General features: G+C 30.5%; 2 protein-coding genes and 1 long non-coding RNA gene across 5 annotated transcripts; all 3 read left to right on the forward strand.

The window, feature by feature from the left end:
• Positions 1–2,920: 2,920 nt before the first annotated feature.
• On the forward strand, positions 2,921–3,957 carry LOC127148441 (uncharacterized). Its single transcript, XR_007819433.1, has 2 exons — positions 2,921–2,985; positions 3,452–3,957. It is a non-coding gene; the product is annotated as an uncharacterized LOC127148441 (long non-coding RNA).
• A 10,483-nt stretch (positions 3,958–14,440) lies between these two features.
• Positions 14,441–17,353, forward strand: LOC103502592 (transcription factor BHLH089). The gene is made up of 6 exons (XM_008466565.3): positions 14,441–15,200; positions 15,397–15,591; positions 15,762–15,827; positions 16,154–16,222; positions 16,326–16,397; positions 16,909–17,353. The coding sequence occupies exons 1-6, from the start codon at positions 14,835–14,837 to the stop codon at positions 17,035–17,037; spliced, it is 897 nt and encodes a 298-aa protein (XP_008464787.1). The 5' UTR covers positions 14,441–14,834; the 3' UTR covers positions 17,038–17,353.
• A 1,018-nt stretch (positions 17,354–18,371) lies between these two features.
• LOC103502595 (uncharacterized) lies at positions 18,372–23,648 on the forward strand. 3 transcript variants are annotated; one of them, XM_008466568.3, is made up of 3 exons: positions 18,372–18,505; positions 21,014–21,476; positions 23,443–23,648. In XM_008466568.3, the coding sequence occupies exons 2-3, from the start codon at positions 21,065–21,067 to the stop codon at positions 23,598–23,600; spliced, it is 570 nt and encodes a 189-aa protein (XP_008464790.2). In that variant the 5' UTR covers positions 18,372–18,505; positions 21,014–21,064; the 3' UTR covers positions 23,601–23,648. The 3 variants fall into 3 exon arrangements, with proteins under 3 accessions (XP_008464790.2, XP_008464791.1, XP_016903270.2); XM_008466569.3 differs by lacking the exon at positions 23,443–23,648 and adding an exon at positions 21,816–22,490; XM_017047781.2 differs by lacking the exon at positions 23,443–23,648 and adding an exon at positions 21,936–22,490.
• Positions 23,649–25,609: the final 1,961 nt, after the last annotated feature.

The raw sequence follows: 25,609 nt of genomic DNA on the forward strand, positions 1-25,609 counted from the left end.
TAATAAATAATAAAAAAAAAAATCCTATCCTCTCCTATCCCTTCAACTAAATTTCGCTATCATTCTTGTACTTTCCTCCTAACTTTCCCATATGGTATTTGTAGGACTTTGCTCAATATACCAAACTTCTTTTAGTACAGTTACGTTGTAATGGTAAATTAATTTCTTTGAAGGTCATTCAATTTATTTTGATCAGTTTTTTACTAAAATTAAGTTTGTCTTTAATTCAACACTTGTAATATTAGTTAAAATGAGATGATGTTGATGTTAGAACCAAATATTGATATGAATAATACTTCCGTCCTAGAACAACTACTCTCTTAAAATAAAATTTAGCATGACTTTGGTGCAAGCAATAGTTGAAAAATTATTGGAATCGAAGAAAACGGCAACTTTGCTCGTAACATTAAGTGATAAGGATCATGCATAAATTATTACTATCCTAATTAAAATGAAATTAGATTTAATGAAATTCTTACCTAGGTGGCTCTCATTTGCTTGAAATCTTCACACACAATCTAGAATAGGACTACCACTAGTGTTGATTCGCTAATCTTTGGACTTAAAACTGAGTTGTATGACTTGATGAGTGAAGGTTTCGTGAGAGAGGAAAAGATGAAATTTGGGAGAGAAGTAATCAAAATTACACCAGAGGTGCGGATTTTTCTTTAAAAAAACTTTTTTTGAATTTTTAAAGTGTACATTTACGAGAACCACTAAAAGTCTTCCACCTTTGAAAAGAAGACTTTAAATAACCTAATTATATGCAAAAATTCATGTAATTAGTTCATCAAAACTCAACACCTCACATTTCATTAACCATTAGTGGAATTTAATTGGGTTAGGTGTTTATATTCCATATAGCCTAAGAGTTACTAAGAGATTATAAAAAATATATATATTGGATTTTTGACTAATTTTAGTCAAAGTGCAAAATGATCATTTGACTATTTAAGTCAAAGTCAAAAGTCAACATTTTAATTTTTTACCATTTTGTCTATCAGCTAGACGAATTCCAACTTCCCGAGCGTGAATCCACACTCATTTTCTCAAAATTTAAATCATCATTGAATACATCGCTGATCAAAGTTTAACTCTTCAAAGTAAAAAGAAACTCCTTTGATTTGTTATAAATCTGACAATTTTCATCATTTCCAAGCTTTCAAGTATGAATCTGAATTCATATATTTTTTTTATATTTAAATCATATTTAAACATAAAGCTCTATCTCTAAACTAATTAGAGACAGTTATATCAAATATGTATATTGATTTCTCTCTCCTCGCCTAATTCAAAATAAAAATAATAAAAATAAAATAAACAAAATATGTTGATAGATAGACCATGTAACAAATGTTGGTCTATCACTGATAAACCATAAGAGTCTATCAAAGATAGAAGTCTATCACTGAAGACTTTGCTTTATTTACAATTTTTTAAAAATATTGATACATTCTTAATAATTATTCTAAAAATTGCTACCTATTATAATTACCCTAAAATGAAAGACATCTCAACATGGGATGATACATCTGTTGCACCTTCTTAATGTGACGACCTAAAAAAAAATGATATTGTTTCAAGCCAGGCTAGTATGGCTCTCAAATTGCATTTGTATCTTTTTCGAATTTGATGTAATATGTGAGACCTAAATGGGCATATATATTACCAAGGACAACAATGAGGCCTTGGTGTGAACCTATTAAAGCAGATCATTTTGATTCAACACAAATATATTATTAATATAAATTGTTTTTTTAGTATAACAAAATACATTCAAATATTTATAAAATATCATAGTTTATCTATAGATCAAAATAAACTATTGTCTCTGTATATCTGTATCATAATAGAAAGAGTCACACATACAATAATTTATCGTAGTTTATAAATATTAAAAAAGAGTAAACGAAGTCCATTTTGTTAACGTAACTCTACTCTAATATGTTAAAAGTAATATCATTTGGTTGATGAGAACCTTCACACAACTACATGCATTTCCTCTCAACAAGGCTCTCTCAAATGAGATACATTGTACATATCGAACCACTTTTAGAGGGAAGGATCCACATAGAGTGTTTCTTTTTCCGGGTCACACTTTTAGAGGATTATTTTAAGATGATTCTCATGTATAGAAAAAAAATGATATTATTTACAAAATATAATGAAAAACTAAAATATATTTGTGAGATTCGATAGATTTTACTAGTTTCAATTTTTTTTATATTTCAAAAAAATCCCTTTTTTAAAGATTAAAATCGCTTTTCTCCTACGATTAAAAGTACTTCATGATTCTTCTAATAAATTTATAAAAAAATTTGATAGCATAAAAATCACTTCTAAAATTATAAAATAGAACCATAAATCAAGTTTGAAGTTAATAACAAATGTGTTTATGAGTTATTTTAAAGTTAACAAAAGTTTATTTTAACTAAAAATTCAAAATCATTCAAACATATATGCTTAATTATTTTTATCTCATTAGTATGAGATATTAATACCCTAACCCTATTTTTATTAGTTGAACATTATTCGAAGAATACTAATTAATGAAATAAGGAGACGAACCCTAATTCTTTTAAAAAGAAAAAAAAAATAGATATAGATACTGATAACCTATTTTTTAAAGAATGCATTATATTATATTTCAAGACACGGTGAAAAGGTTAACCTAATTGAAATGTCTCAGTCCACCTATTAGTATTTTATTAAAGAAAAGTTATAGATAATAAATGCATGCATGGCGTTCTCTTGGACTTAAAAGTCTTTTCCATCACAAGATCCTTGTATTGTACAGATAAGAAAAAGCTTTCAGAATATAAAAATAGAAAAAGAAAAAACAAAATAGAAAGACCCAAAGGGGTTGGATAGACAAAGTAATACAAAGACCCATATCCTTATAAATTATTTGGTCTTTTGAAGGGTCCATAGTCCATGCACGCAGAGAGCAAAATACATATGCCAAGTTCATCCTCACTTTGCAGTGTGTGTGTGTTTATATATTATTTATTAATTTGTGTGTATATATAGTTTGGTTGAGTGGTGCCATGTCCCAGCCCAGCTGGCATGCAGGCTGTCTCAATTCTCTATTGAATACAAAACCAAACTGCAATCTGTCATTCTTACTAATTATTTAGGGTTTGATGATCATATAGTTCCTCTCTTTTAATCTTCTTCTTCTCACCACCTAATATTGTAGGCCAAATTGCATGCCCATTATCAAATAGGACATTAGTTTTTCAAAAACTTAAGTTTCTTCTTTTTAATTTAATAAAGAATTCAACTTTTTAAGAGCAAGCTAAAAACCATACTAAAACGTAAGATATATGTGGATAAGAAAAGATAAATTTGATCGATAGCAACGATAACATATGTTATCTAATCATACTTGGTTCAAAATTGTTTTAGGGGATTTTATTTCTCTGTTGTTTGACTTTTTATAAGTTTCTAGGTCTCGGACGTTAATGATGCATGGGATGGAACTAAAATGGGTGAAAATGGAGTCAAATTGCATCAATATTCAAGAAGGAAAGATGATGAAATAACAAATATTTTTCACTAACTTTATAGCGTCGTGGAGCCCTATGGCGCTATGCAGGACGTTATAAGGTAGAATGCTCCAAATTTACAAAAAACCAGTAGAGCCAGGGCACTCCATATTCAGATCAGATCGCGCAAGGATGTCCATCGGCGCCACAACACCATCCCAATTTTATATAAATATATAGTTGTTTTTGCCATTATGCAGTTGGAACTCCACGTGTTTTCTCTCATTCGTCTTCATATATATTTTCTTTTTATAAGTTTATGTATCAAAACAATATTCTTCATTGATCGACATGTTGATAATGGACTAAGGTGTCGTCATCTCTAGCTTGGGTTTTTATGAATTTCTTTGCATATTGCATGTATTTGTGATATTTCAAATTAGAGAACTTTATTGTTTTGTTGGTTTTAGTTCTGAGTTCCAAATGAATTATGGCCATATTTACCGTATGCTTGAGGATTGTATTAAGCGTATGATTTATGAATTCAGTATGTAAACCCCAAGAAGCGGTAGGTTAGATTGGTTTTTAGTAATCAATTTAAATGGTGGAAGACAATTATATTAGGGTTAATGTAAAATAATAATTTCTGTTGGTCCATTGTTTTCTATTAATCTTCGTATCGATTTAGGAGAAATTAATATTGGTTAAAATTATTGTGGTAGATTAATGGTTCATATAATATCAAATCTTCGTGATTAATTGCTATGGCACCTTCTCCCCCCTAGCCTAACTATGACCATTAGGGATTATGAGTTGTTATTTTACGACAATTTGGTAGGATTACTTGAAGATATATAAAGTGTTATCGGGGTTTAATTTCAGCTACAGTCTACACTTACTACTATATACACAACCACCAAATCAAAATAAATAAACATAGAAAAATTTACAATCATACACATTTTCTTTTACTTTCTATCCTACAATTTGGATACCATAAACTTTTAAAATTGTTAAAATTAAACCCTCAAGTTTATACTAACTACAGAAATTGGACTCACAAATGATAATATTTGAACCTCAAACTTATCAAACCATGCACCATACTCCAAGAGTGGATTTTTCAATTCACCCTTTAAAATTTTTGTTATAAAAAGAGCTAAAATGTTAATATGATAGAGAAAAACTAACTTAATTGTTTTCATATACGGAATTAAAATTAGATTCTCAATTTCAATTTATATAAAAGAAAATTTTCTTTCTAATGCTGAAAAACTATTTTTAGGAATTGATGAAGAATTGCTTATTGAAAAAAAATAATGAAATTAAACAAAACTACAATAAATATATTATATATGTATAAATAATAGTGAAATAATTATTTGAAAATAAGTATGGGTTGGTTTTGTTTTATTTTAGGTAAACCCACCACGAACCAATTATCTAATTCATAAAATTTCCGTCTATTTGAAATGAAAGTCAATCCTGAGAAATAGGATGGAAGTGAGAGCTAAAAAACGAAGAAATTAGAATCTGATAGATTGCTCATCCAACAGTATCTATATTTCCTATATATGTATATATATTGGATCGAAAGAGGTCGAACCTATGGACCAAGTTGGAGATGCACTTGCGTGAGGATTCCCTACAGCCTTAGAGTTGTGGTCAAGTTGACCCAAACCCTCCTTCAACCACCCTTTGTTTTCGGTTTGACACACTCCTCTTTTTTAATTACTTTTTCTCGGCTTACGAATATGAAAGATAGGGATACAATAGAATAGAATGATATATTAATAGAAGAAGAAGAAGAAGAAGAAGAAGAAGAAGAAGAAGGTAGAACAACTTCTGTTCTTTGAAGGGTGGAAGGTAATGAAGTGGATTGTTTTTTTGTGTGGAGACTACTCAGGGCGTTGTTTAAGATGAATATTATTACACAATAACGCTAGCTAGGTTTTGGTCTCTGTTTTGTTTTATTTTATTAGTTATGGGTTATATGGATAGTGAGATTCTTAAATAGGTTGATTAGTTCTCAAAGAGGTATGGGCATTCAATCAAACGTTTTAAATATAAAATAAATGCACGAATACATATTTAAAAAGTATTTCTTTTTTAAAAGTATCGGTGTTTTAATACGTATCATATTAAGATTATCTGTCCCAAATCAAATTTTAAGTGTAACCATATAATAGTGATAATATATCAATTAAAGCTACTCATCTTCTTCAAATTATAAGTATCCAAAATTCTAATAGAAATAAAGAATAGTTGCATGTATATATAATAATTAGATTCAAAGTATTACCGTGTATAGTAATATTTTAAAAAATTGCAAATAGAGTAAAATCTGTCAAAATCTATTGGTGATATATATTATGTTAAAAAATTTACTCTATCACCTGTAGACCATAAAAATGATGGATACGGTAGACATGCGCAGCGAAATATGAATCAATTTTATCTTAATTGCATCTAATTCTATTAGAAGCTAACATGCATTACTAGCCTAATAAATTATACAAGGGTGAAAATAAATTAAATTAAATTAGGGTTAAGGAAAATTCATATACTTTTGCAAAACTCCCGTACCACACCAATCTCCACCCGAACACAATCCAAACCACCACCAGTGTTGATCTGGTATTCTTCAGACTTAAAACCTGGTTGCGTGACCCAACCAATGAAGGATTTGGGAGAGAGATGAAATACAGAGGTTGGACTTTAGGTTGAGAGTTGGAAGAGAACGATTTTTGGTAAGTTTTCTTTTTAATTTTTAGAAACGACGATACACTAAAAACTGCCAAAAGTTTTTCTCTATTTGATAAAGTAATATATAATTAATATAGACCAATTACATGCAACTATTGTACGTCTAAGCTCACCAAAGTCCAATACCTCACATTTTATTAACTCTTAGTGGGCTTTGGTATCATCACCATGAACTTCCACTTAGCCCATTACTGAGTTAGTGGAATTATGCAACAATGCACTCGCTCTTAGTAGGCTGGGCTTGGTGTCACACCAATGAGCCTCCACATAGCCCACTAAGAGTTAGTGAGATTATCCAACAAAATGTTAATTTTTTTCACTAACTTTAGTCAAAGGGTAAAATAGTCATTTGACTATTCAAGTCAAAGTCAAAAGTCAATCTTTTGACTTTTTTTACCATTTTGTCCGTTGACAAATTCTGACCTTCCGAGCATGAATCTTTATTTATTTTTTCGAAATTCAAATCACATTTGAATATATTGTTGGTAAAGGTTTGACTTTTCGAAGTGAAAAAAATCAATTCTTTGACTTTTGACTTTTTGCACCTTTAACCATTTACATCATTTTCGAGCTTTCTCGAATATGAGTTCGCATTCATATTTCTTATATTTAAATCATATTTAAATATAAGTGTCTATCTTTAAACTGATAATCGATCGTTATATCACATATATTTATCGGTTTCTCTCTTCTTACCTAAATTCGAACTATTCGAACTAATTAATCATAAAATAATGTTCTAAGTTAATTCCATATGAGCTAGTAGGGAAACCCAATGGACTTATATATCAATGGACTCCAACGATCCGAGATTAACTAACTAAACCCTTTCAGACCAAGTTGATCAACATTTATTAACTAACAGGTCATTCCACTAAAGTCTCATAGTTGCAGTACTTCTCTCACTATAGATATATTTGTATCTATTTGATATAACCACGATTAGTAAAGTTAATCCTTCACAGGTTGTTTGTAATCTCAGCTGGGTCAAAATACTGTCTTACTCCCAAGATTATATTTTGCTCCTTAAGTCCCACCAACCCACTATTGAACAGTTGGTTTAAGGTTCAACCTATAAACCAAATCTCTCTCGGGCCAATGAGAGGGTGAGACCCTTGTTCAAGACTTGAATTCAGTCATTAAGGGAACAACCTATCTACTATCCATAAAGCATGTAAGAGTGAATTCTGTCTTGCACCTTATGTCCTCAACTATCCACCCAGTCTTAATTATGACTTGAATTCAGTCATTAAGGGAACAACCTATCTACTATCCCTAAAGCATGTATGAGTGAATTAAGTCTTGCACCTTATGTTCTCAACTATCCACCCAGTCTTAATTATTCATTTTATGGGAGGTTAATGAGCTAGCGTTGTTGAGTTGTCCTCACCTATGCATATTTAAGGATAAACTCATTGGACAGAAGTTCATAGTAAGATTAAGATTAAGATTAAGATTGAGTTGTCTAGGTCTAGGTCATTAGTAATCGAAATAGTCAGCTTTATATAGTTAATGGTGTTATAACGCATAAAAGTGACTATTTCATGATTCCAATTTTATGTAAACTCTTTACATAAAATGTCTCCACTTTTATGTCTCCATATGAACGATTTAGAATCACATCGTTTGTAATAACTACAAGGTGGGTCACATCTATAGTGTCCTCAGAATAAGACTCCCAACATTATTCATATATAATTAATAGACCGTTTAAGATATACTCAAATTTGATTCATGTTTATGTTTCTATACACGAAGTTCAAGTTTACTCAAGATAGCCTTGGAACCTTAGTTTATTGGATTCAAGATTATAGTATTCAATTTCACCTAAGAATTCATCAATAAGCACTTTAGAATATGATTTTAAACTACAAACTATGCCTTTTATGATATAAATTTCAAATAAGAATATACCAGAGATAGAAATCTATCATCGATAGACTTTGCTATATTTGCCATTTTTAAAAAATATTACTATATACTTAATTATTATTTTTTAAATTTCCAACCATTACAAGGGGTTTAAACACGATGGGTTGTGGGACATTCCTAACCCAACTCATATTCTCAGGTTAGTTGAGTTGGCAACCTGAATAACCCAAATAGTATTCTCAATCCAATCCTTAAAATATAGGTTGGGTTGGATTGTTAGATTGTCATCCCTAAGTATCAACCAACCTTTTCTTTTACCACATTTTCTTCAATTAATAATAAAATAAATACATACATACATATATTACTAATTCGGGTTGGGTTGGGTTGAACCAAAATTTTCACCCTCAACCTTCAACCCAACCAAACTCTTATAATATGGGATGAGTAGTTCAGATTGTTGAATTGTTCGGGTTATTGGGTTATTCAGATTATTCTTACACCTCTACTCATTATAGAACAAATAAGAAATAAAAGATTAATTTAAAGAAAGAAATACAGTCTCCCATTTCATATTTTGATTAAGGAAAAAGGTTAAGACGATTAGTTACCAGGTGATTCCGTCTAAGAAGTCTAACTAATTTTAATCTTGAGCTAAATTGAGCATGTAAGTTTAGGTAGCTAATTCACTTAAACACCAATGATATATTTGCTATAAAAGAATGAAGGTATGCAAATTAAAGGGGATCAATCCATAAACATAATCCAAGACACAGAGAAATTTAAATACATCAAGAATCACATACATTTCGTACGATGAAAATAAGAAATACAATTCCGGACAACAAAATATGAATGAATTTCTTCCTTAACCTAAGTTAAGTTGGACTTGTGGTTAATTAATATTTGGTCTTTAATTGCAGCTAGGTTAGTTTAATATGCTTGAATTTGTTTAGCCCACTAATGAAAGTATTAGTTCTTTAACTACCAAGGAAGGTAATATGTTGATGATATATGATTAAATCTACTTTCACTTGCTAGTTTAAGCTTTTGGATTTAATTGGTAATCTAAGATAGTATTAAAGTAGGTAGTTATAGGATGTCCTGAATTTAAGCTCTTATTTTGTTATTTATTTTCTCTTTATTTAAAGTATTCTCACTTGTTGGGTACTTCTTCATACTTCAAGTCGAGTGGGATGTTGGTGTTAGATATTATATTAAATTTTATCCTTACCTACTAACTTAAAATTTTAAATTAAATTAACGATTTAAAACGATATCATGAGAGATTGTTTTGGAATACTTCTGCAGTGTTATTTCCTCCTAACAACTAAGGGGGAGGGTTGATAAAGAGTAATAGGTGCCTTGCATATTTCTTCCCAACACATCCTCTTTGTAGCTTTTTGTTTCCCAATTTACTTTTTTAAACAATGTTATATTATTCTTTGGCATGAGATAATTTATAAGCGTCATGCAGCAGAAACAATTACTTTTTATTAGCGTTGTTTCTACTTAACATTCCTACATTTGTTTTTGCGACGGTTAGAATACTTTTGTCAAATTGTATTAATCGAGTTAGACTAGATCATTATATTTTTTGGATCAATTCGAAAAATCATGTTTGTCAAGTTGGATCATATGACCTAAACATATGATCTTCAACCCAACTCTGGCTCGAATTAAGTTATCTAGTCTTTTTTCTTTTTCTTTTTATTTTTAGTTTAAAATAGGAAAATTGTCATGAATAGTACACAAAATTAAAACTATTTACAAGATATATATATATAATATATATATATAACGTAAATGGACTACGTAGAATTTGATGAATTTTGATATAATTTCAATATTTTTTAAAATATACTTTTAAAATACTTAATTTTAAGTATAACACATCTCTAGTAAATTAAAACTAAAATTTCTTAAAATTCAATATCTACAATATCTATTACGTGTACGTGGATGCGGGTGATTTGTGTTGATTTTTTTTATTCAACCCTAGACCCAATTTAATGAATCAAAAACAGAAAAAAAAATCAACTAATTAATGGATTGAACTCAAAAACAAAATAAAACCAACATGAGTCCCAACTCTTGTAGATATATTAAATTGGATAATTCCTCTTAGTGTGCATGTTAACGATAAGTATAGCAACACAAATAGCACAATACATCGACTAAAAGTAACTATCACTTGCGTCGATTTTTAAACATATTATGAAATTAAATCCAATTGTGTTGCAGACCCAAATAAATTAATTTTTTCAAAGGGGATTAAGGCTAGACCACAAGTATTATTGTATGATGAATTAAATAATTAATTACCAAAGAATTTATAAAGAAGAGAGAAAGAAATAAGGAGCAAATAGAAATATAATCACAAGCTGCAAAACACAGCCATGAAAAATCAAAAGGAAAAAAAAAATGGGAATTGAAAATTGAAAATCCCAACCCCATCATCAATCAATCATCATCATCATCACCGTCACCACCACCATGAGTATCACAAAAAACAATGCCAGTAGGCAATTTAACCATTTTTAGCAAATCACCCACATGACATCAAGAGAAGGCCTTTAGTTACCTATATGATTTGGGACAATACCAAAATTCATCACAGCTTATGCATTTTTCACATGTCTTTTATTTTTTTTTTATAATTATTTTCCACATGCAATAAACTAAAGCATGGTGGTGTGTGTGTGTTTATCCCCATTTGATGGTTAAATAACATTTTTAGGAAAATTGGCATTTGTCTTTCCACTGCATTTGTTTGCCTAACTATATTTGATATATTAAATGGGCAAAAAGAAAATAATTTCAACTTTGGTATCATATTCTCTTATTTCCATATGCTTTTAATTACACATTAGTTTCTTGCTTCTATCCTCTCTCACTTCTTTATGGACTGAATTGGAGAAAATGGCCAATGGAATAGGGAGAGAGACCTTACTCTCTTTAACTACCCCTTTCGAGGAATCTCCATCTCTCTTTAGGTCACATTTTTATTTTCTTCAAACTTTTACATTTTTATTTTTATTTATTTCTTTACTCAACAACAATAATAATAAAGTAAAATAAGCTAAAAAATAATTAAAGTTGAGTCTTCCCTTTTCACCCATTATATATATATATATATATATATATATATATATATATATATTAAATTACAAATTTACTTTTTAAATTTTTAATTATACTTTTCATTTTTCAAAGAGTTAGAATTAATATATTCAAACTTTTAATTAATCTTTATATTATCGATACAAGTTAATAATACCACATCACATTACATCAATTTATATTAATTTTAATTTTATTTTGTAAAAATAGGTTTGAGTTAATGATATTGAGATAATTTAATCCGTATCTAAAGATCATAAACATAATATTAATATATTTTAATATTTTCTTTAAATAAAAAATTATTATTTTTTGTTTGTAAATGTATAGCTAACACACTATTAACAATGGAATATATAAATATTTGTATCATTCTCTTCGCTACTTATGTTTTCTTTGCTTGCATTTTCGTTTTTATCATAAACTCGTATTTGTATGGTCATCGTAAAGAAAATAAAATAAAACTTAAATTATCATGAATATAGTTTATTTTTAAAAGTTTAATTAGAATATGTAGGACAAAATTAGAGGTCGAAATCATATGAAAAATACACTCCCTCTTTGTTAGCATAACAACCTTCATCAATGGGTTCAATCAATCAACATTACAGTTCATATCTCATTATTTTTCATGGTGGTGGTGGCCACATTATCCCTAACTAAATCCAACCTCTATAATTCATACAATGACTTGACTGCTTGTTCTCATAATAGAACACTGCACCCAATTACTATCTCTCTCACAATTGTAAATGTTAAGGGGACATAGTTAGATATTGATCTAAAATTAAAATGACTGTATCTCATATTATAAGTATTGTTTATATCCAAATTACAAATTATGTGTTAATTTGGCAATTTTTTTTTTTTTGAGGTACGTACAAATTAGTCAACAATTATCACAATAATTAGTGAATTATGTACACATAAGCTACAAATTTTAGTTATTTATTAGGCGAAAGATGTGAAACAGTATGTTCAATATATTTATGAAGTGCTTTCGTTTATTTTCCCTTTACATAGAATAACTCGAACTATTTATCTAGTTTTGTAACAAAAGATCTATAATACAACCATATAACAGATATCAAAACCTAAAGAATTTCTATTTCCCTTTGTAATCCAAATACAAAATACACAAATTTAGACGCTCCAAATTCAAGTTCCACAAATGTCTATTTATTTAAACAGTAAGTCATACACATTTTAGTTAAATGTAATACACAATTAGATCAAATTGGTTATACTGTGTTATTAGATATTAGTACTAATAGTACGTCTAGAACAAGATTAACTATATGCATTCTCCATATCACACAACTTATAATAAATTTCTATCTTTACTCATCACATACATACTCGTCTTTAATCGAACTAACATAAACACACACTTCAGTAGATAACTAATCTTAGTCCAAATAGTGAATATAATGGGTCTACCACTACAAATTTGATACGATAATAAAAATATCTCATCACTATCAAATATTAAATCTAAGATTTCCCACATCATTCAAAGCGGATCCGTATCGAAAGGATTTTTGCTATGACCAAAGGCAAGGGAAACCAAACCAAACTAAACTAAGATAGTACATTGTACAAGGACATGATAGGCTAAGGTACAAGTAAATAAGTAAGTGCATTGAAAGTGGTGGACCGGGCGGGCCGGCCGAGGGGAGACCGGGAAGGGGCGGTCTAAAATTGGGCCGTTGAAAAAGGATAAGAGAATCGGAGGGTGGAGATTGGTGTTTGGAAGAGATGGAGGGTGGAAAGTTGAGGATGGATTCTCCGAGAAAACCTGAGAAGGATGTGACTAATTTGCTTCCAACTCTCGAGGTTTCTGCCACTTCTCAGCTCTCTACTGCCACATAACATTTCTTTTTTGTATGAAAAATTTACATTACTTTTTATTTTCTTTTACTTTTTCAATTACCGAATCAAAACATTTTCAATTACTTTTCCTTTGTCACTTTTTTTTTTTAATTAATTAATTCCATTTATTTCCCTCTTTCTTCATCGATTAAAATAATATTGATTTGAATGTCAATATTATATATAAACAAATTTATAAAATAAATTGTTTTTAAAGAAATTATTTTAAGTGAATATTTAATTAAAATCGATCTAAAATCATTTGATTTACAAATATATAATGTCATGTCGAGGGATGTTTTCATCTTTATTCTTTTTGTAATCTAATTTTTGAAAATGTTAGATATGGATAAAGAAAGAGATGTTATTATTATAATATATTATGTTTACTAAATTTGATGATTTTGTTATTGACAAACAACATCTATTTATAACTATTAAACCTTGATATTAGTGTCATTTTCAAATCTCTAATTAAAAATGGTATCATTTAATATTTTTTAATAAGTAAATAAATTTAATGAATATTTTTATTAAAATTATTTATAAAATATAACAAAATTCATATACAACCATTTTTCTAAATTGAATATAATTTATCATTATTCTTTTAATTTCATTTAAATAAATTCAAAATTACACAAGTAAAAATGTTATTTTCTAAAATTTTTTATCAATGTATCAAATTAATTTATCGTGTAATTTTTCTCAATGAGAAAAAAAGTATAGAAACTTGTGAAGTTTCATCCGAGGATTGATGCATTTAAGGATTAATTTTATACATAATTGAGTTTAGATTGTAATTAATTCATACAATTGTAAAAGTTTATAAATATAAATAATTGCCCTTTTTTAATTAAAATATTCAAACTTCAAATTTGTTGAAAGCATTAGATGGGCATTTTGTGCTATATTTAAATTCACACCTTAAATTTGTAATGTAATATTTTCAAAAAGAAAAAAAATCTTAAAGGTAGATATAAACTATATATCTAAGGTTTATAGAATTAGAGGCCTAATGCCAACTTCAATTGAACAATGACAATGACATATCTAAAGTTTTTCTAACTTTAGCTAGAAATATAACTATATTTTAGTTCTTGTGAAAGTACTTTGTTTGTAAAATTTGTTTTACTCTATACTTTATTTTCACTTATATAGTTTGAATACAAACATGTGTTAACCATGTTAGAAAATATATATTTAGTTACATGTTATTGACGTATTAATTCAAAATAAACTATAAAGTAAATTTTATCTTTACTAAGCTTTTAAATGAGAAAAATAATTTTCAAAATTGTAGATAAGAAAAATAGATTTGGAGTTGAAAGACTAAAATGGAGTGAACTGATAAATTGATGGGAGAGAGAAAAAGGAGAAAGGATTGACTGAATGGGAGAGGGTATTTGATTCCTGAGTGCGAACCAACCTACAATGTCCAAAGGAGCTTCAGGACATAAATACAACTCTCATCTTCTTCCTTTTTCCAACCTACTTAAACTCCAAATCTCTCTCTCTCTCTATCTCGCTCTCTGTCTCTTTTGTTTTTTCAACTCAACTCACAGTACAGCTCAAACAAAACTGGAGCTTTTCCATTAATCTCACCTTCATCCTTTTCCATTCCTTATATATATATATATAATCATGGGTTTACTTCTACTGCTTTTTCAAACTTGAATCCACCCACAAACACAGAAGCTCTCGTCAAATGACATGGATCCACCTACTCTCATCAACCAACCTTCATTTCCAACTACCCCTAATGCCAATCCCAATATCACCCCTTTCAATCTTTCTGAGATCTGGCACTTCCCAATTCATGGCGGAACATCCGTTGAGGATTCTGGACCTGCTCTTGCCCTCAGAATGGCCCATCTCGCTCATAATTTGACCCACTTTGGAGACATTGCCATTGGGAATCCAGAGGTTTCCCCTACTGACCCAGTTCCTTTGCAATTGCAGCAGAGACTACCTCATGGTCATGGCGTTTCCAAGAAGCGCCGTGATTCAGAGCAAGATTCGCCTAAAGTCAGTTCGACTAGTAATGGCAACAATGCCAATGCCAATAGCAGTGCTGGGGTATTTGTCTGAATCACTCGTTCTATATTGATCTGAATTCGTTTTCTTTAGTTAATTGAATCTAGAATGGCTAATGGAACTGGGAATCTGATCTGTTTTTGTCTTTTGAGTTTTGTTTGGTACTGAATCCCCATTAAACGATTTGGGATCATTTTGTTTGATTGTATTCTCTTTTCGTCTATCAACTGTTCGACAGAATGATTCTGGTGGAAAACGCGTTAAGACAGCGGCGTGTAGAGATGATAATCACGAATCCAAAACAGAAGCGGAACCCAGATCTGGGAAGACCGAACAGAACTCCCAGCCTACTCCAGAACAACCCAAACAGGATTACATCCATGTGCGAGCGAGAAGGGGCCAAGCAACTGATAGCCATAGTCTCGCCGAAAGGGTACTCACTCAAGTCACTAGTTATGTATTAGTGTTACCAACTGCAGTTGGAAATCTTTATCCCCACATATGAGTGGTCATTTTCATAATTAATATACTATGACTTGGATTTCTGTTGTATCTGTTGGATTCTTGAATATCTCGTGTTGATTAGAATACTCTGTTGAACAGGCTAGAAGAGAAAAGATAAGTGAGAGAATGAAAATTCTACAAGACTTGGTCCCTGGGTGTAATAAGGTAGAGCTCGATTATGTTATATATCCTATTAATGAGGCTTTTTTATCTAATCTTTCACTTTAATAGTCCTTCCGCTCTTTTGAAATAAGCAAATGAAGATTTCTTTTTTGAGCTCAGCTGAGATGACATTTATGAAAAGAATCCTGGAACAAATTCATGTTGTCAGATTTGACAATGTTTGGATAAATTTCAAAGAATTTCCTATAAAACCATCTGGCCATGTGTTATTTGATCTCCCTAAATCATTGACAGCCCATCTAAGCTCATCAACTTTTCAATAATTTTTTTCACTTTTAAGCATGGAATTAAGAGTTGGAAGTTCTCAGGTCATTGGAAAAGCGCTTGTACTTGATGAGATAATAAATTACATTCAATCTCTTCAGCGTCAGGTTGAGGTATTACTGGTGTCTTTCAAGTCATACTTATTGCTTTCTTAAATTACATTCAGACATGAAAAGTACTAAACTCCATGGTTATTAATTTTCATTTGATATGCAGTTCTTGTCAATGAAACTCGAAGCAGTTAATTCGAGAATTGGCCCTGGCATTGAAGTGTTTCCTCCAAAAGATGTAAGTATCTGTATCTGAAACAGATTTTCTATCCACTTTGTTATTTGATTCAATATATCAACCATTCACTTTCCAAAACCTGAAGTCACACTCACACAGACCCTATCAATTTCAACTTTCTATCCTGGATAGCAAATTGTTGAAACTCTGGTGTCAAAAGCTGAGTCGGTTTGATATATTCTCTCCATGGAGAATGAAAGCGAACTCTCCATTCACCTAGCTGATGAGAATTACATACAGATGGGAGTTTCAACTCGTACACTCTTTGAGAAATGGAATAGAGTTGATGGAAATGGTCCCTTATGCTTCTTAGGCACGTTGCTATCGGTATAAATTAGGATTTGGTTACACTTAGATAGAAAAAGAAAGCTATGGTTCTTTTGACGTTTTTAAATTACAAGTTTAGGTATTGTGTAGGGGAAACCAGGGGAAAGATTAAGAGAGATGAAGATCAATTTTTTTTCTCTTCAAAATATTCTTTTGTCATAACAAATCTAATTTTGCGTTTCAGTATGGTCAACAAACATTCGATTCAAGCGGTGTTGCGTTTGGTTCACAAGCAACAAGAGAATACAGCCGTGGCTCATCACCAGAATGGTTGCATATGCAGATTGGTGGTGGTTTCGAAAGAACGACGTAGTCTAGAAAATTCTCTCGACCATTATTACTAATAAAAGCAAGAAAGGAGGGTGTATTCCACCTCTAGTAGAGCTCTCAACAAGTATAGTCCATATGGAAAAAAAATCAAAGGTAGACTTAATTTTCACATTCAGGGATGAAGATATGGATGCTGTTCATAGATCTGCTTTTAAGTTAGTGATTGAACATCTGTTAATGTGTTGGAAAGTAGATTCTCTGATATCTCTGCCTCATAAACTCCTCCATATAAATACTAAAAAGTTAACCTGCTGAACAAGCATTATTCTTGTGAAAAATAAAGTATTGCTTGGAATTAAGTTTCAGCGTTATTGTTATTGTTGCAAACCTTCTTTCTTTTGTTCTCCAAAGTCTGTTAACATTTGAACCCATTATAGATTATCCCCTTTGGTACCGTACTTCTGAATTTTTTAAAATTCCATATCACGATTGTTAAAGCAATATTGAGGCTTGTGATTGGTTTGGTTCACTTTACCTTGTTGTACTAAAAGAAAAAGAAAGTTCGTCTTGTTGTCCATGGATTTCAAATATAACAAAATAAATTTAAAAATTTGTAGATTAATTTTTAAAACAAAAAGAACTAATGAGTATGTAATAAATGGAAAAAAAAAATGAAAGTTTGTAATCAATAAGAGAGAACAAAGTCGTTGATAAAATCTAGGACCCTTTTGAGATTTTTTTGGTTGGATTAAGGTATTTTTCATGAAAATTTGAATCAAACCTTCACGTTAAAAGGAAGTAGATGTCAATCAATATTGACTTGAAGCTCCCTTTAGTGTGGGGTAAAGTAATTGACATAGGCGTGAATTTTAATTAGGGTGGAATAAAAAAAAAGATGTAGCGAAAAGATTAGTGGTTTAATAACATAAATTTGAAAAATAAGGAATTAAATGAAAAAGAAAGTTATATTCTCCATCTTTGAATATGAGTTCATCATAGATTTGGAAATTGAATCTAAATCTAAAAAAGTGGTGCAAAATGTGCATACCAGTGTATTTATAAACAATAATATTGTTGTAGTTACAAACTAAAACCAAATACTTAATTTAATCTATATTATTAATAATTAATTTTCTATTATATTTTATTTTATAGGTTTTGATTATTTATTATTTTTCTATAGTATATAATTTGCACTCGTAGTATATTGTGTTGTACGCATTTTAATTTTAATTAAAATATAATAAAAATAACCAAAAAATATATATTTTTTATTGTCGGTAGATTTATGTATAAAAAAAAGTTTATGTTAAATATAATTCGATGTTAAAATTTTAAATTATATCAAATATTTTTAACAAATTTGGTATGGTATTAAATAGATTAAAAATGTGGATAGGTGTATGCTAACATAAATATTATTACTAAATGGATATTTGTAAAGCCCTTCATCGGTCGACGCCGGTCCCCTCATTCACGGTTGCCAACGCCCATAGGCCACTGAGGTTGAGGTTCGTTTGCTCTTCTTTCCTTCATCTTCGACTTTTTCTCAATCCAAATTTTGGTTCTGCAGACCTTCTTCTCTTCTCCCATCTCTTTCCTCCTCTGCCTCTGTGTAACTGTATGAATATTACAAATTGATTTATCAACCCTTGCCCCCAACCCCCTTTGCTTCTGATACTGAATCTATACGCTCCAAAATAGCTTTCAATTTAATCTGCTTTTAGATGTTACCATTATTAATACTCATTCCTAGTCGACGGATGTACTTTTTTTCTAAATGCTTCAATGATCAATACTTAATTTTGAATCTACTTGTAAATGCTTCAATGATCAAGACTGCAGAATTAGGGTTCAATTTGAAAATATAAGAAGGAAAGGAACTTCCAAATGGATTGGAGTTATATTTGACAAGTTAGCAACTCCTTGCGTTTTCTGAATAATTGGACGGTCCCTCTATTGAGTACATGTTCATCTTCCAAACCACCGCCTCTGCATTCTTTTAGGGGCTGTTTGGAGGACAGTAATGAGATGTGTTTGGATTGTAATGTAATCCAAAACCTGGCTTTTCAGAAGCTTTGGTATAGTGATATGTGATTCAATTTATATTTGTTAAATTCTGTTTAAGCTGGGTTTTGAATTACAACTTGTTGTTTTAAGCTTCATCCAAGTTGATTTAAACCAATTGTGTACCTAGATACTCATTAAACTTGTGTAACTTCTATTTCATCGATACTTCTTTCTTGCTATGGTGTTAGACTATATACCTAACTTTTACTTTGAAGAAACCATTATGAGGAAGTGATGATGGAATGTTCTTCCCCATTCACCCACTATAACTTTTATACACCCTTGCAAAGATGTTTATTGTAACTCATTGGATTAGAATCTCCCTACCTTGTTTTGTAAATTTCGTACATCAATAAAGTTCATTTCTTATACAAGATAACACACAGACACACATTCTAGCCAAACACACACCTTTTCAAGTTGTAGCCAAACCAAAAAGTGGGAGGGTACCGCATTGGGCTTAAGGCGATCCAAAAGTCAAAGGATAAAACACTTTATTATTAATATTCACTCTAAAAGAGCAGATTGGCAAACTAGGGTGATCTTTTGCCTAAACCTCATAGGAAGAAGACAGCGTTGTAGGACTCGGTCCGTTCTAGTGATAGGGACTGTCTGAAGTTGGTTTAGGTTACAAGCTTGTTAGAGTACTAATTTCAATACATTCCTTCCTTCTATTTACACTGATTTCCAGTGAAGGTCCCTTTTTTCATTATCTTCTTGGTTACTAAACTTACTAGCATTTTCCCTCCCTTTTTCTTTGTCATTTATATGTGAGGTTCTATAACATGTGAATAATTTTACTGGGGTAACGTTACAGACCCTAAGGTAAGTTCACAAAACTTCAACTTCAAGGCTTAGTTCAAAAGAGATCTTGAACCTCCAGTTGAGGTATTCCTATCAAGTTCATGGGATTAAAATTTGCGATGAGAAAGAAAGTTACCTATATTGTTGGATTAGCAATTGGGAGGTTACTTGTAGAAATAGAAGGCCACCTTGAGAAAAGATCCTGAGGAGCGTACAATTCAATTGACATTCTTTCCTTTCCTTTTCTCATATGATATTGTAGTAACATGATTGCCTCAACCCACTTTAAATTTGTTTTGAGTCTTTCTTTTATGAATACCAGTTAAGGTGGTTCGTAGGTCTCTGCAGAAGTGTTTTTAATAGAGAAATATAAATTGTGGATCTACTTTTTTTCTAAGTTCAATCTCCAGTTAATTTTGGCCTCGATGAAGATAGAATAATAGAACCATTTGTTGTAAATTGGTTCTTTTGAAACTCAATTCTAATCATTTCAAACTTGCATTCTACTTTTGCCAAGCTATTCTGGGGCATTAAGTGCTCTTAAATGGTCAAATCTCTGTTATGATCCATAGCCTACACGAAGTTCAATACTCAATTTTGACCTAGATTTTTCATTATGTAGAAAGGATGTGTAAACAATGATTATTCCATTCGTTTACTTTAGTTTTGCCACTAATTTTTTTGGAAAACTGGCTTCTAAAAGTGCCTTTGATCTCCGCTCAAAAGTTAGATTTTGGTGAAAAAGGTGATACTAGGATCTTTGTTTCATCTCTATGATTAGAAAGAAACAATAGGATCTTCACTCGTGTTTGAACTGTTGGCTAATTGCACATCTATTGACCTCAAATTAGAATGCCATCCATACGGATTTCTGTAATGATGACAGATTTTCTATTTACTCAGACTGGAAACGTTCTAATTTCCCTTTTAAATGATAAGGTCCTCTTCCCTTTAGTGTTTTGGCTGTATTCTCAATTGTTATCTCTTGTCAAAAAGTAAATACTTGAAAGATAGAAAGATAATATGATATGATTCATAATCGGATCAATCTAAAACATGGAGCAACTTTCTTTTCTGAATTAGTTTACTAGGGCTATACCTTACGATAAAAGGAATATTTAAATCCAATAACCCCTTTTACTCAGGAAAACGAATAATCATTCACTAAAAAGATTGGAAGGTTTAATTTCTTCTAAATGGCGTCTGAGTTGGTTGTACATAATGGTGGATGTCACTGCAAGAAAGTAAGATGGCGAGTTGAAGCACCTGCCAGTGTTGTTGCTTGGGATTGCAACTGTTCTAATTGCTTCATGAGGGCCAATACACATTTTATTGTACCTTTGGAACGGTTCAAGCTTTTAGGAGATTCTAGCAACTTTGTTTCTACCTACACGTTTGGTTCTCACACTGCAAAACATACCTTCTGCAAAAACTGTGGCATTACCTCATTTTACCGTCCACGCTCAAATCCAGATGGAGTTGCTATTACTTTCAAATGTGTTGATCCTGGAACGTTGACCCATGTTGAGGTTAGGCAGTTTGATGGGAGCAACTGGGAGGCCTCTTATGATCACACAGGCATTGCTTCATTCTCAAAGTTGAACACAAGTTAGTATGCATTTTGATAATTGCTATAATCTATGTTTATGACTGTTGACGGTTGATACAAACTTTTTTTTGGATCTGTATTTGTAGTAGATAGAGATTCTTGAGTCCGTCTAGCCATTGCATAATTCTACCTATCCATCACTTCTTCTACTCTTCTGTTCTAGTCCCCTTCCCATCAATCTATCTCCTCCCAGAACGCGGATATTAGAGAAACACAAAGAAAAATTGAGACTCAACCAAAACAGAAAAATGTGTTGTTGTTGTTGTTCTTTTTTTTATTATTATTATATTATTTTTATATATGTTCAGACCTATTGTAGACCGTTCGGGTTGGTTTAGTTTGCAGTTTTTGCCAAAACCAGACCAGGCTCACCCCCAGAAAGAACATTAGTTTCTTAGAGATCAACTAAATGAACCGATGAAGTCACATGTCTATTAAGGGGTGCTGTTTGATTAAAGGTACCATCCCCAGTAGTCCAACCATTGCTTTCGTTCATCCATGGGCAATAGAGAAGTCTGACTCAAAGGACTGTGCCGGGGCCTTTGATCTTTCTCTTAGATCTCGTGCACCGCTAAATGGCTTTCTTCCTCTTGATCGTAAACATGGTCGAGCCTATATCTAAGTAAGCATATTCACACCTTTCTCTAGTAAGAAGGTCAGCTCTAGAACCGGTGGACCAATCCTATCTCTCCAGGAAGTCAGCCTGGAACGGAAAAAATGCAAATTATAGACAGATGAGTATGAGATCTTTCAGTTTCATAAACTAGAAAAGTTTTACCGCTACGTGGGTCGGGTGGAATATCTCTCCTCTTATTCCGAAATAGGATCAGTATTCTCTATTTGCCTTGAAAACTTGGATCTCGCCCGATACTTTTGTCTCTTGTTTGGTAGGAGTTTTCCTCTTTTGTACTTTCATTTGCCATCCTCTTGATAGGCCATTTATAGCCTTTGCATTGTGTCTTGTAACAATTATATTGCTAGGCAATAAAATTGTCAATTGAGGTATTCTTGTACATAGCTAATTTTTGTTTTCTTTATTATGCAATTTTAGCATGCTTTTGTCTGTCGTTCAAACATTCATATATGCTTAATCACCATATTTGATAAGTGTGTCAGACCTTTAATAAGGAACGAGTTTCATTTATGGTTTCGTTATTTAACGGATGAAATTTAAATTCCAACTTATCCTCTTGATTTTATTTAGTTTGGAGATGTGAGTGGGTGGTTTATAGAACCAAAGGGTTCTTCATTTGAATTTAAAGAAGCTAAGTGTTTGGGGAAATTTCTTAAAATGACCTAAAATGTAAAAACTTTTCTAGGACTAACCCATGCCTAAAATCTTGGTTGTGGTTGACCTTTTTGCTATGTGAAATACCATTACCACGCCCATTTTAAAACTCTTTTCAACGTCTCTCCTACTTCATCTTCTTCGGTAATTGCCTTCAATGCAACACCAATATTTTCCATCAAACATTTATTCTTAACTTTCTCACCAACAACATTAAATGCTATTGATATCAAGAATGGGGCATGGAGGTCCCTTTCATTTGAACTGCCGAACTTTTTCTTTGGTTGAGGTCGTGTAGTTATTTCTAAAAGATCTCTTAGTAATTGTTGGGTGATCATTTAATTTTTTTTGTTTGATCTTTTAGTTTTTAATATGAATCGTCCAAACTTTTCTAAGCGATCGTTTACATTTTACTATTAAATCAATTAAATTTCATTATGGGATCATTAGATTTTTTTATTAATTTTTACATAGTGACCTCTTGTTCTAATCCAACCATCAGATTTCTTATTGTAGAACAATGACGTTAATACACATCTTTGTTCGGTTTGGGGGGAAATGAGACTAGTTCGAAAGTAATTATGTTGGAGGTTGTATGAAAGGTCTAAAGGTCAGATATGATATAACATGTGGTGAATTAGTGAGTATTATGCATTAATGATTGAATATTAATTCAGACAGGTTAAGCATAGACATCAAATGTTGTTACAACCTATTGGTTGCAACTCCTCTAATTGACATAGTCGAGGATGAAGACCATATTTTTTTAGAGGATAGTAACACATCCAAGATGCCGTTGTTTGTGTCAGTTTTAACCAATCACATTAAGATTTAGAATTCAAGTCTAAGTGATTATCGAAATTAAGTCAAGTGTGACAAGTAACGTAAAGAAAAAGTTGAACAATGATAAGTCAAAATTTATATATATTAGTTGTAGAACATTGCTTTTTAAAGTGACTATGTAAGATAAAAGAGAGCTAAAATCATTTGTAACACTTCTTTGAACTAAAGTATTTATAAAATATAGTAAAGTGTCATCGTCTATCTAAGATGGATTGCGATATTATTTGTGTCTATCATGGTTTATCACATATGATTGTAATATTTTGTTATATATTTGTAAATATTTTTAGAAGTCTCATTTAAAATAATTTTCCTTATTTGCATCTGATTAACATTTGTCTTAATTAATTAGATAGATTTAGTTTTCAAGAGCTAAAATCGAAAAATGAAATGGGTACTAAAATCGGCCAATAAACTTTCAAAATGAACAATAAATAAGTAGTAGACATAGCTCACACAATGTGCTATCACTAATCTTCATCTATTTTTCTATTTATGTGGATTTTGAGTTAAGATATTAAATGGAATCAATTGAAACTAACTATAAGTCACTAACAAAATATCTAAACTTTTTTTTTTTTTATTATTATTATTGATTCAATTATGAAAGTTTATGGAATAATTAATTGACAGTTTAATTTAACATTTTAACTGATACAAATTTGAAGTTTGGGATTAAAACTAAATCCTTTAACTTCAATAAAATTCATAAATTTTTAATTTTATATTATATAAGTTTCAACATATCCCTTATGGAACTATTTACAAAATATATATAAAATATATATATAATGAAAATAATTTACTGAATTTTACTTTGCTGTAAATAGTTTTAATATTTTATTATTTTAAAAAATTCTCTAATTTTAAATTAAAATATTTTCTTTGTCATAAAATCGATTATTCACAACCGTTTTATGCAAAATTCAATTTCAAATCGAACAAATTAGTTAAATTAGTAGACTATTTAAAGTTAAAAGTAATAACTAAAGATATGTTTAAAATTTATGGATCTATTAGAGATGAAAGCAGAAGAAGTAATAGAAAGTAGTATTAACTTGAATTTAATATGTAGTATTAAACCAATTTGGCATTCTATAAGAGGAAATCGAAGTTACCTAAACGGAAACAAACAAATATATTTATTTAGAATATCAATATTGAATCTAAATTTACAAAACCCAAAATAAATAATAAAAAAAAATAAAAGAAATAATAAAGAAATAATAAAGGGTAAGGAATGAATTGGACAAAAATGTGGGAGTGATGGGTGAATTTTCCCCTCTCAACCAACAACAACATGGGGCATTCTTACTCTTGTGCTTTGTTCCTTTTTCATCTTCTCTTTAGTCTAAACTTTTTTATATTTTATTTTTCTTAAATATGGAATTGGAAACTATCATTATTATCTTCACAAATTACATCAAACTTACCTCTCAACCAATATAATAAAATATCATTTTAGTATCTATATTAATTTAATCTTTAACTCTAAATAGACTTCAATATTTTTCTATTTTTGAAAAGAATAACTCTTCTTCAATGTTAATAGTTATTATATTTTGTCAAATTTAACTTTTATGTTTTAAAATCGTCTTCAATTTCGATAAAAGTTAATATAATTCAATTGAGATGGTTAGATGGATGTCAAATATTTGGATGATTGAAAAGAATATTGAAAGTAGTAATTTTAAATGTTAGGTAAAATGAAGCTAGTAGGCCAAGTTGGTCCTCTCTCTCTCTCTTTCTCTTTATACTCTTAGTTTTCCCCTTTCATCATTCTCACACCAAACTGAAGTTTGAGGCTTCTCTCTCTCTCTCTCTCTCCGTTGAGTAAGAATATGCAATTTTTCTTTTTCTTTTTTTCTTGTAATTGGCAATTATTTCTTAATTCCATTTTTATTCTCTTAATTAAGAGTTGATTTTAATACAAGCCAACTAATTAAATAATGGGTGCTGTTACACTATCATTTCCTAATTCTTTTGTTCTATTCATCTCTA

Source organism: Cucumis melo, chromosome 3, assembly GCF_025177605.1.
Source record: "Cucumis melo cultivar AY chromosome 3, USDA_Cmelo_AY_1.0, whole genome shotgun sequence".
Classification (NCBI taxonomy): Eukaryota; Viridiplantae; Streptophyta; class Magnoliopsida; order Cucurbitales; family Cucurbitaceae; genus Cucumis; species Cucumis melo.